Source organism: Neopelma chrysocephalum, unplaced genomic scaffold (genome assembly GCF_003984885.1).
Source record: "Neopelma chrysocephalum unplaced genomic scaffold, ASM398488v2 Primary Assembly neopelma1_92, whole genome shotgun sequence".
NCBI classification, from domain to species: domain Eukaryota; kingdom Metazoa; phylum Chordata; class Aves; order Passeriformes; family Pipridae; genus Neopelma; species Neopelma chrysocephalum.
Window position 1 is genome coordinate 2,282,959 of NW_020897754.1, and position 12,658 is coordinate 2,295,616.

Genomic DNA, 12,658 nt, shown 5'->3' on the forward strand with positions numbered 1-12,658 from the left:
GCACCTCTGCAGAGCTCCTCTAGTCCCCCTGGGGCATCAGACTGGGTGAATGATGCTGCAGGGACTCCCTTTTTGTCTTTACTGGCTCCAAAAAACTCCGGTAATTACTCAGATCGGGTGCAGGAGCCCAGAAGTCCCCTGCCTCAGAGAGTGAGTAGTCCCACTGCCCCCAAAAACCAAGTTATAAAAATGTGCAGGATGGATTTCTGTTAACATCATCCTAAGCCTCACACTGCCACAAGCAAATCTACACAATACAATCTCCCATGTAAATATATCTTCTATGTAAATGTACACACAGTCTTCTATGTAAATATATACATTTACAATCCAGTACCACCATGTGGAGTTTGAACTGGAATCTCCATGTTCTGGTTAGAAACCTTCTTCCCTTGTATTTATTCAGGAGCAGATTTGATTCTTAATACACACAACAGACCTATAACACACCAAAAGATTCTGATGGAAAACCCGAGGCCTGTGGGTATTTCCTCACACACAGCTCTGGAAAGAACCACAAACCTTGGAATATTTCTGCTTCAGTGGTAGGGACTGAATGATCTGAATGTCTCTGATTCCAGCTCATCCCAATCTCTCAAAAGCTGATGTTCCCAGCTTTCAAAATCTCTTCCCACACAGCAGCTCTGCCATATCCCAGATACTCAGGTATCCTGATATATCTCAGATACTCAGGTATTCTGACATATCCCAAATTACTCCAGTATTCTGCACTTTGGCTGAACTCTCACCCAGAAGTGCCATCTCAGATCCAAGAGAGCACAATGGGAAGCACAAGAGGCTTTACATGAACCTGCCCTTCTGTGCTAAAATTCAGGTACATGATAAGAGAGAAAGGCCCCCTTTCATGCTGACTGACAATTTGAATTTAACAGATGTGCTAGAAATCGAAGGCCAGGTTTAAAAAGCAAGCAGAAAAAACTTACCATGTGATTTATGATGTAGCTTGTTGGGACGCTGCCATCCCCTGCTTACACCATCTCCTAATGCACCAAAAATATTGACAGGGATATTTTAAAAGAACGACCAAAAAAGACCACAAACAGCAAAACTTTGGTTTATAACAGCAGTGCCTGATTCAGCAAGAAGAGCAGTTATAGAGTGTGTTCTTTTAATAAGCCTAGTAAATTTTAATTTTTTTTTATAATTCCTTTGCCATGAAGTGATCAATTTATTTACAAGTGAAGGTCATATATTAAAAGGGTGTTTCTGCAAGCTCTACTCAGTGTAAGGGATCTTTACTTATGGGGATGGTCAATTCTAAGTGTTGTAACAGCAACTTACAGCTGAGGTTAAATGCAGGATGGTGTGGTTTGTACCTTGACACTAAGTGAGCTGTACAGAAAAATTAGTGAAAGAGGGAAAAATGTGGCCATAGGAACTATATGTATACGTATTATGCTATTTGCATATTTATCTATTTATTTATCTGGCCCACAGTTTCTGTATATGGACCTTTTATATGGAAATGCAGCTTAAGTTTCTTGGTAAAATTCAAGTTTAAACCCCTGAGCTGAACAAAAGCTCAGGCCAACCTACATCAGGTGAACATCCTGCTCCTTTTACCATCTCTTTTGGCCCTGGAGCTCTTTGCCCCCTTTGGCATCAGCAAAATTCAATCTATTAAAATTGTTGCCTAGTATGCCTAGCATTTTACCCTAACAAAGGATAAAAACAAACAAACACTTCCATGGAAATTGAACTGCTGAGACTTGCTCCTAACAGTAGGTTGGAGTGTTCAGGTATCATTTGCAGAGCTTCAAGGTGCTGACTTCTTTCAAGGGCCATGAAGTCAAATAAAACTGAAAGCCACTGAGATTTTAGGGGATTGAAAAGCAAGACTCCATTTGAAAGAAGGTGGCAATGTTGGTTTCCAAAGCAGATCAAATTGATATTTTTATACCTTTGAATAATGAAAATATGAACACCTTGAGCTGGATCCCAGCTGGATCCCTATGAAATACTCCAGGCTCTCCACTCCCCTGGCAGGAAGGTGGGTGCTGCAGGGTCAGAGGGGGCAGCTGTTTCAGCACTTGAATTTTGATCTCCAAACCTGTGGTTAAGCCCAGAGTTGTATGTTTACTCCAAGTTAACTTGGCTTTTTTATTTACCTGTGCACAACACAGGGAATTCTGTCATTTAGGGAAATAAAATGTGTACTAATGGCATAAGAGAAAAAAAATAATTCTTGAAATAGTTATTTCTTTTACCAAAGAGCTTTATTTTCTGCTTTCACTTTCCAGTATTGAGGGTTAGTCTTCTGAGTCAGAGATCAAGAGAAAATATGTAATAATTGCTGTGTTGAGAGCAAAATTTCATTGTAGGACGAAAGTCATTGTGTTTCCTGCAACTGTTCTTTCTGTGTATGATTTTTGTTTCCCTCACAACTGAATTTGTGTGGCTTTTCCAGCATGAAGTTTAAAGCCATTTCTTTTAAAATAACTTTCTGAAGATACTTCAAGAATGAGCTTTTTAACATTAACAAAATTATCAACAGTTAAATAGGAGTAAAGCCTTTGCAATTTAATCCGGTTCTGTGGTAGATCCAGGTAAGTTGCCTTGCACATAATCATCCAAGCAATAATGTTTAACTTTGTTCACTTGCAGCTGGGAGCAGGAGGGTAACACCCACAACACCATCACTGGAAACAGCACAACATACTGAAAGAGATGTTGGAAAGACAATTTTACGCAGAAATGTTTCTTCCCTCTTTTCCTCTCTGCCTTTCCCATGTAAAAAGCAACAGGAGAAGCTGAGGTGTGTTGTGATGTGGAAAGGAGCCAAGGAGCCTGGTCAATTTTAGCAGAGTGCAAGAGGCAAGAAAACAAATTTTTTTTCATGGTTATCTGAGCTGTATTGCCAGTTTTGCAGAGACACGTGTTTTGACACTGGTGGAATTGTGACTGGTTTATTATTTTTAAATTGTCTCACAGCTGCATCCAGATAAGTGTCTGCTGGGGTGTAAAATGTCCTTTGGCTGCAACAGGATCTTTGTGCATGGCTCAGTGACCCCTGCTGAGCAGCATTTCTGGAGTCACAGAGGAAGAAAACCAGCGCTTGGTTGGCGTCACTGGACTGAGGTATGGCTTGGTTGGAGTGATAATTTATGAAGCAATGACATTTTTTTGTTGTGAACAATTATGACTGCCAGCTGGTGGGTTATTCTCAGTTTGTTCTACGTCACTTTTCATTATTTGCTCATTTTTTTTTGCATCTGTGTGCATGCTTTGTATTGTGGATCTGTTGTACATTCATTTTTTCATGAGAGAAGTTTAAGCTTCTTGCAGTTGCCCAGTGGTGAGTGCAGTTATCAGGTATGCACCTTAACATTAGATGAGGGGCACAAAGGCTGGAATAATTCAGAATGATGAATTCAACAACAGCTATTAAATACACACACTGTAACAGAGAATCAATTTTCTTGTGTCCACTATAATCTTACAGCACTCCCACATGAAAAATTGGAAGCCAGTTACACACACAAATAATCTTCACCTCTTCAGTGCTACCACCACCAGTGGCTTTCTGTGCCCACAGAATGGGAGAGCTGAGGATTTGGCAGGTGGTGCCTAAGATGAGACTTTCCCCAGAGATTCCCATTCTTTAGAGTGATTGTGCAGTCCCATGGCATCAGCAGCTATTATGCAGCAGCTGCATAATCAGGCATTTATTGGAAGAGGTGGGGAGGAGGAAGGCCACATGTTTGTCCCCTGTGTTCCCTAATGGCAGAGGATGATACAATTGGAAAAAAACATCGTGTGATTTTGGTTTTTTGATGTGCAGCTGTTGGTTTGTGTTTTCTGACTGCTCAGTTAAGAGATTGCAATGGTAGGAAAATGTGCTGCTGGGGTCACAACAACCCCCTGCAGCTCCAGGCTGGGGCAGAGGGGCTGGAAAGCTGGGAAAGGCCCTGGGGGTGCTGGTGACAGTGACTGGACATGAGCCAGGTGTGCCCAAGAAGGCCAAGGGCACCTGGTTTGGATCAGGAATAGTGTGGCAGCAGGACCAGGGCAGGGACTGTCCCCCTGTGCTGGCACTGCTGAGGCCACACCTCAAATCCTGGGGGCAGTTTTGGGCCCCTCAGGACAAAAAAAGGTCTTGAGGGGCTGGAGAGTGTCCAGGGAAGGGAATGGAGCTGGGAAGGGTCTGGAGCAGCAGGAGAACTGAGGGAGCTGGGGGGGCTCAACCTGGAGAAAAGGAGGCTCAGGGGAGAACTTATTGCTCTTTACAACTATTTGAAAGGAAGTTGAAGACAGGTGAGGTTTGGTCTCTGCTCCCAGGGAACAAGGGACAGAACAAGAGGAAATGCCCTCAAACTGTGCCAGGGGAGGTTTAGGTTGGACACCAGGAGAAATTTCTTCACTGAAAGGGATGTCCAGCCCTGGCACAGCTGCCCAGGGCAGTGGTGGAGTCCCCACCCCTGGAGGGATTTCAAAGCCATGTGGATGTGACACTTGGGGACATGGGTTAGTGGTGACCTTGGCAGGGCTGGGGGAATGACTGGACTCAATGACCTGAAGGGTCTTTTCCAACTTAATGATTCCATGAAAACTGATTTTGGTGTGAGTGAGTCTTCTGGGACTGCAGCCTCACATATTCCCCACATAAATCAGATTTTAAAAAGCCATTCTCCATTCTCCTTAGGGTCCTAAGTTTGGCCTTCTGTCCAGGATCTAGCTTCCCATTCTTCCCACTGTTGCTTATATTCCACAAGCTCCCTTGACAGTTTTAAAAATCACAAATAATGGATGTTTTGTTGCATCTCAAGACATTTCCTTGATGACTTTGAAAGAAATGCACACTTAGATGAATCCCACTGGCAAACTTCATCTGGTTAAATGTTAGGGACTTTTACAAGCTCATCTTCCAGCATGATGTCAAAAAATTAATCAAGATAAGCTTCCAAGCAATTCCATCCATTGAGAGGAGGTGGAATGAACATCCTTCTGAAGAATGCCTCTTTCAATGTGCTGGTGAGGGTGCTTAAATAACTAGTAGATGTAGGACCTTTAAATGGCCCAGCTGACTGAAGTTAATCCTGCTCTTTATCAACAGTCAAGATTTGTATAAATAGATCTTGCAGGTATTGGATATTTTTCTGTCTTTGTTTGCTGCAGTCCTCTATTATCTGACATCTGCTTGCCATGAAGGATTTACAGACTGAGTTCAAATTGCCTTTTAATGTTCTTTTAGCCTTGAGCTTCTTAAACTTCTTACAGTTTGACAGAAGTCAGATAAGCTCTGCAACTCTTTCTGAATGCTTTCCCATCTGGCATTACAATTTTTCCTGCTCCAGGCCCTGGTGCAGGTGGTGTTTCCCCCCAGCAATCTCACTACTAGTGAGAAAACAGCTCCCTACTTCTAATTGGCATCTCCTCTCTATATAGTCCAGAATTCCATTAGCTTGGTTATTATCCATCATATTGTGCAGGGAACTGATGGTGAGTAGTTACCTCTTTTATTAATGGATATTTCAAATATACTCATGCTTCCCTGCAGCCCCCTCACAGTATGTCAGCTAAGGGCCAACTAGAAGAATCTTGCTCTTATTACAAAAGTATTCCAGATTTTAAATTTTTTTTACACAAATTACAATAATGGAAGTATTGTCAAATACTTTCAGTGTGGCCCTCAGTAACTAGGTAAGCTTTTCTGTCTCATCTGTCAAATGGAAGCACCAAATACACCACCACTGGGGATAAATACACCACAGCCTAAGGATGTAATAAGAAATACTAGGGATTCATGGACTTCTCTAGCACACAGGCGCAGCTCTAACTCCAGCTATGGCCAGCAGTCATGAGAACTGCTCCTAAGAAAGATAAGGAAATGCCAGGCAAACCCCTAGATAATTTTTTACTAACTCTGCTCTTTTAAAAATTCTAGACCATGTTTGCATTAATTTAACTAGAATAAAGGAAGAAACAAAACTGAGGCAGTGATTGCCCTCCCAGGTTAAATTTATTAGGGTAACAAACACTGGGAGATTAGGGAAGATTTGGATTATTCTTTTCTCTACCTTTAAGGCTTAACAAAGTGTTTTTCCTTATTATTTCCCTAGTCTCTAACTTTTTCACAACATGTTCCTTACAGCCAAGTCTGGTTGTTGGGCTGCTCCAGGTATTTTTAGTTTTGCTTTATGTATTCCCAGGGCAAGTCAACCTGAACAAGTGAACCAAGCTTATTTTTTTTCTTCAGTAGCATCACAATTAGGCAGTATTTTTAACACATCCACAGAAATGCAGCCACATTCAGTTGTTCATGCACTGGGGCTCTTTTTTAATAGGATGCCTGTTTTTGTTATGCTCTGAGAAGCTTCAGTGAATATTAAAAAAAAATATGGAGTCAACTCTCCTGTCATTTCCTTTAAAATGTCTTAAAATGCAAATTAAGCAGGTGTCCTTCTAGTGGACCTTTTTACCTTCCAGATTTGAGCCCAACAGTAATTTTTCTAACAGGTGACCAGATGCAAACACCTTTCTATCACTGCTTTTAACTCTTACTGTAAACCTATTGGGAAGTGAGGTAACTTAAATGTATTCCACACATAACCACTTTTTACAGCTCTTTTTTACCCTCCTGTATATTCTGAGGTGTGCCAAGTTTCTACCAACTATTCCTTTGCTGCTCTGTGGGGACTCCATAGTTTTGTGCTGATTAAACTCATTTCTCTGTTGTTTTAAAGTAACGTGTCCCACTTTGGCATCACATTATCACCTGGCTGGGACTAAAATTAGCAGCATTTCTAATTGTGTTTGAATGAAATGTCACATTCCTGCCATTTAATGCCTTAAGCTGGTTTAAGCATTTCCAATTTCCAAGAAATTTTTTATAGTGGATTTCAAAGTGTTTTCAGAGGCGTGTTTTATTTCCTGAAGTGAACTGCAGATGTGTGTGCACATGTATTTATGACAGTGTTAATCACATAATTTCCCCAAATCCTTTTTAAGTTCCTGAAAATTGTTTGCTGACTGGCATTGGTGTTCTCTCATGATTTAATGAAGAGTAAAATGACTCAAATTTTGATGGTTCTTGATCTATTTTGCTTCAGAGGCTTAAGCAGCCATATATCTGATATCTTACTAATGATGAAAAACTGACTGTGCCTAATTCCTGGCCTTTTCTTGAACTGTTCAGTGAAACATCATTATAAAAGTGAGGTCATACAAACACATTTTAGCACTGATGAAGTGACTGATTTCTTATTGTGATTGTTTTTGTCATGATCTAACCAGGGGACAGTGACAATTAAAGTAATGATGTGGTGGATTCCTGACATCAGCTGTCACTGAAAACAACTGTCTGCCATCCTTACCATTTACAGTCATGTATTCAGCATTAGCACAGAAGCTTTTGATGATTTAATCACTGAATTTGTTTACTATACCATAGTATGCCATTATTTCATGTGGAAATCTTAGCATACTCAGAAAGGATTATTTATTACATGTGGGTTTTTTTAATGATTCCTCTGAGAATAACAAATATGTCTGTAAATGGTCAGCTTTATTATCTCCTTGTTCCTCCTCGAGTTAGGGATTTGTTTCTTGACATCCAAAATATAAGTTGGGAGTTGATTTTCCAAGCTGAAAGCAATGGGATTTTACTTCAGAGACTCTTCTTTTGTTGGTTTTTTTTCTTCTTCTTCATTCTCACTTCAGTTAAAAGCACCAAATGTACATAGATAGTTGTTTTGAAGGTACTTTTAGTAGCTCTCTGGGCCATACACTACTGAAGATGGACAGTTTTCTGTCCATCAGTTTCTCTTTTTTTTGCCTTTTTTCCCCTTTTTTCTTTTTCTTTTTTAAAAAGTCCTTTCCTTTATTTGTTCCTCAGAAACAAATTGTTTCTTAGAAACTAACTGTTGCTGCATTTATGCAAACTCTTGCCACTTAGCATAAATGCAGTTATGCCTGTTTAGATCATGAACTCCAGCTCCTGAACACCTCCCCTTTTATTTTTATTCCCACTGGCAATATCTTTGGCTGGTTGTTTATTCTCCCTGTCACATGCTTGTCCACCTGCCTTATTTAGTCTCTGAAAAACTAGAAGCAATTAGTTGAATTTCATCAATGCAATAAAAACCTTTGGTCCCTGCCAGTTAAAGCTGAGACTGTGTAATTTAATACAAGGTTTGGGAGCTACTCACTGCTTTATACCTTTGCTACTCTAGACCCAGCTAAAAGCACGTCAGACACAGTTATGCTCATTTTCAGTTATATTTGTATCCAGATATCTAAATCAGGAGTGACTGTGAGCTTATTTTATTTTTCAGTGCATATTTAGGAGGTGTAAAACGTGCATGTGCTGTTACAACCACTGTGGAGCATCTGCCACCTGAGAGACGTGAGAGGTAAGATTTTTTTTAACCACCCAAACACCTGTAGAGTCTTTTAAAATGTTGTGACAGAGAAGATGGAACTGGTTGATAAAACTCGAGCTGTCTGAGTGTGCTGCTGTTGTGACACTGTGCAGAGAAATTGTGGGCTTAATTGGAGCCTTCTGATTTCACACCCATTTTCTGCGACTTCAGTGGTTTTATTCCGGGTCTGGATGATGTAGATGAGGTAAAATGATCTCGCTGCAAAAAAACTCCGCTCAAAATGTACGAGGGAGTTTAAATATGGAAGTTGTTCAGAACGGCTCTCCAGTAATTCTGCTGGCTTTCATTCCCCAGGGTGCAGAGCTCATTTAGCCTTCAGACAACCTTTTAACTCCTCACTTTTGTCTTAATTACTACTTTCTGATAATTCATTACCATATTTAAGATAAATCCCTTCAACTGTACAATCCATTTAAAGACTTCCCTGAGTGTGACAGTCCCAATTCAATGGAAAGGCTCAGAAACAGCTAAAATAGGGAATATCCAACAGCCCACATCCAGTGGATCTGAAATTAGGAACGTAGAGAAATAGATGATGTTGCAATATGGGGCCTATAAACCAAAAGAAAAGGAGAATAAGGCATGAAATCAACGTGTGTATTGACAAAAGATGCAGTGTTTAACAATATAAACAAAGGTTGTCTATATTCAGATTGAGGTCAATGGAAATCTTGCATATTGCCTTAACTTCCCATGCTAATAGTGAACTTCTAAATGCAAGGGAGAAGGAAAGCAAGTAACTTATGTATCTTAGGTTTATTTTTATCATTTGCATTTAAATAATTCAAAATCTCCCAATTTATTTGAATATTACATCACTGGGGCAAACCAACAAGACTCAGAGCTCGAGGTGGTTGGTTCCAAGCCTGCAGCCAATTTGTGCTGTTGGTTTCCTGCCCTGATGTGCTGATTTTAGTTGGTGTAAGGTTAATTTTCTTCACAGGGGCTGCTGTGGGGCTGTGTTTTGGATTTGTGCTGAACACAGTGATAATAACTAATTTCTGGTTTTACAGGTATGCGGTTCCTAGCAAAGAGATAAGAATATTTAGAAGAAAATATACTCAACAATAGCTGTTATTCCAACCCAAGATATTCTGAAGGGAATGGAGGCACACAGGTGATGGTAGATATTTCCTGACATACCTAATCTCTGTTACCAGACACATTCTCCACGTGATATTAATTCCCAGACAGTTCTTTCCTAAAAGTACTATGTAAGTATTCAATTTTATTTATTTTCAACTTTTAAAAAACCCCCCAAAAACTACTGGTGCTCTGGTTTGCCATATTCAGTCTAATATAAAAATCCAGGTAAGGGCTGTAAATAAAAACTACGCTTTGCCCTATGATGCAAATTTTGCATCTTTAAAACAGTGCCATCTTATTCCTGTTTAATGTAGCAGTTTTGCAAATGTAAATTTGAGATATTTTTTTTTTTTTTTTTTTACTGTAAATAACTTGTACCAAGAGTAGCTTCTGCAGAAAACCCTCCTGTCACCCCAGTGGCTCATGTTTTTGGAGGACTGTGGCCATGTTCACACTGCACGAGAAGCTCTTAAAAAGGTATTGAAGTTGTTATTTCCTGTTTCAAAATTTGGTATCAAAGCAAATTCTTTCCCACAGACTTTTTAGCCACCAGCAAAGTATTTATGTGTTTTTGGTACAGTTGCTGTGGACATGCTCAGTTACCTGCTGGCTCCTAAACCCTGCCAATATTTTTGTGGGCTTTTTTTTTCTCTCTTTGTATAGAAGTGCTTTGGGAGAGCTGTCAAGCAGCAGGTCAACAGCAGCAGGCTAAAAACCATTCTGTTTGTTGTCCAAAAGACAATGTGACTCGCAGGAATTCACAGTAAAAGCTGATTGCAACATCTAATGAAGGCAAGTGAAATAGACTTGCCTTTTTCCAAGCCATTCCAACTGTGCAAAGGAAATAAATTTCTGGCTAACCCTGCTGGGCTGATACTTTTCCTGATTCTGGACAACCAGCAGGTTTCCAAAACTTTGAGTCCTGCAGCATAACTTTTATGATCACAGGCATTGCCTCTGCGTGCTGTTGTGCAGAAAGGTGGGGAGCAGAGAGGCAAATGTTGGACTTCAAGACAGTATTCCCTCGGATTGGCATTCTTGAAGGAGGTGGGGAGGAGTTTAACATCACCAGAGCAAGGCAGGGTGAGCATGTTCTCTCAGATCTGGAACACAGCACAGCCACACTTCTCCTTCTTGCAGGTCTGACCTTTTTTAAGTCACCCTTAATTAAAAATTAATTAATTAACAATATTCCCAGGGTTGGGAGCTCCTTCACTCGCAGTCTGTGACGGTGTTTGGGCTGGGAGGATTCATCCACACGGGCCTCTGGGGAGAAGCCCTCAGATGGTTTTCATACTGAAGAAGAAATAACATTAGTGGGGCTGCAAAATACACACGCTACAGGGTGAAGTTACATTATTGCAAACGGGGTTGGATATTCCTGAGATCAATGGTTTTCCTTCCTCTCCTTGCACAGCACTGCAGAGCTGCCAGCAGAATGTATAACAGATTCCAGACTTCTTCAGTTATAATAATATTGTGCCTGTACATGGTCCTCTTTGTCTCAAGTAAATAATGAAGTGATCTGCTATAAGAAAACATTCAAACACCTTGGGGCTGGTTCTACCCACTATATACCATTACTTGCTTGATTTTTCCTCTCTGACATACCTGTTTCAGTCACTGGTTTCACTGCCAATTCATGGCATTTAAATGAGGACAAGAAGAGAAATCATAAACTAAAAGCCACTTACTTACATAATTTTTTTTTATTTTTTTTTTTTCAATCCAGGAAGATCCCAAACTGCTTCACAAGCTGTAGGTTAATCCTGACATCTTTTCTGGGGCAGTTTCTTACTCTGTCAGTTCTCTAAGGATACTCAAAAGTCTTCAGTGTGGTTGAGATTCTTGCTGTGCAAGAATTATCATGCAGTGTGTCCTCCAGAATGGGCATATTTTTAACTGTGCTTGGATAAATGTAGCACAGGAAGTTACCAACTTCCGCAACATCTGTCATCGTGAAAACCTGCAAACTGCTTCAGAAAAAGGTTTTAAACAGTATTTAGGTTTTTACACCCTGGGATGTATTCACATCCCCCAGGATTAATCTTCTATTTTCAAAATGCTCGTCTGTAAACAGGAAGTGTTCTTATATCACCCCTGTATTACACATGGTATGTTTGTGAAGTGCTAAAGGAAAATGTTTATTTTTCTCTAGTTTTGGGACACGTTAAAAATGGCAACACAAACTGCAAAGTGGATTGTTTTAGCCTGGAAACCTGCTGTTACCAGAGCAGGTGTCACGATCTGGAAAAACGGAAATTCAGGTGTAAAATGAAAAAGGAAAAAAAATTACTAGACTCTGTAATTTTAAATCCAGTGATGGAAAATAAATCCAGTAAGTCCACTGCACTTCTTCACTGATAGTACAATTAGACTTTGAGCAGACAGTCCTGAGGTTGTTCATCAAATACAGACTGAGAAAACCAGACTCTGAAACTGAGCCTCATTTCTGTAGGGCAAAATTACCATATTTTCATGGATATAACCTGCAGATTATCTAACAGAGGAATAAATAGCCAGGCAACCCACTCCCCACCGTGTTAGCAATTGGTGTAGTACACAAATCTGTCATTTTCTGAGGGAGCTGTTTACTCAAAAACCTCCTTTGCATGCTAAACATCTTGCCTGTGATCACCAGTGCCTATTGCTAGTTTTTATGTATCCAACTCGCACTGAATCATCTCTGCACTTACTTGAGTTTCAAAAGTTGCAGGTTATCAGTTTGAAAATATGGCACCTTTTGTAGTGTTTTACATGCTGAAATAAAAGGGATTAATAGGGTTTTGCTAGGGAAGCATCTACTTCTTTCTTCCATCGAGCGATGAAAGGATTAGGAAAAAAGGAACAATTTTATGGGAACAGGGGGGAACAGAGACAAACAGTTCACTGGGAAAGAGGTGAGGGTTATCAATCACACAGGATTGCAAACACAGGAGAAGGAGCATGTGGGATGTGCTCACCTGATCCTAACATACATTGCCCTCTTAACGCTTCAAGAAAAGCAGAGAAACAGAACAAGGGAAATCAGCAATAAAATGTGACCAGGAATCCTTCAAGAATTATTGGATAGCTACAATTTATAATGGTATGGCAGAATTACTAAGTGGTATAACCAGAATAATAGTTTTCAAGTATGTATGTAGTCATTTTTGTATATATACACAAGT

At 40.1% G+C, this 12,658-nt stretch overlaps 1 protein-coding gene across 7 annotated transcripts in view; it reads right to left on the reverse strand.

Annotated features, from left to right (window-relative positions):
• SHISAL1 (shisa like 1) overlaps positions 1 to 12,658 on the reverse strand; it is a 241,411-nt gene that overhangs the window by 9,676 nt on the left and 219,077 nt on the right. For 3 of the 7 annotated variants that reach the window (XM_027693552.1, XM_027693553.1, XM_027693554.1), the window contains one exon: positions 10,789 to 11,464. The exons of 1 other annotated variant lie outside the window; for it this stretch is intronic. In XM_027693552.1, coding sequence (XP_027549353.1) covers positions 11,299 to 11,464 — 166 coding nt within the window. In that variant the 3' untranslated portion in view covers positions 10,789 to 11,298. 3 more of the 7 variants (XM_027693556.1, XM_027693551.1, XM_027693558.1) reach the window with 3 other exon arrangements.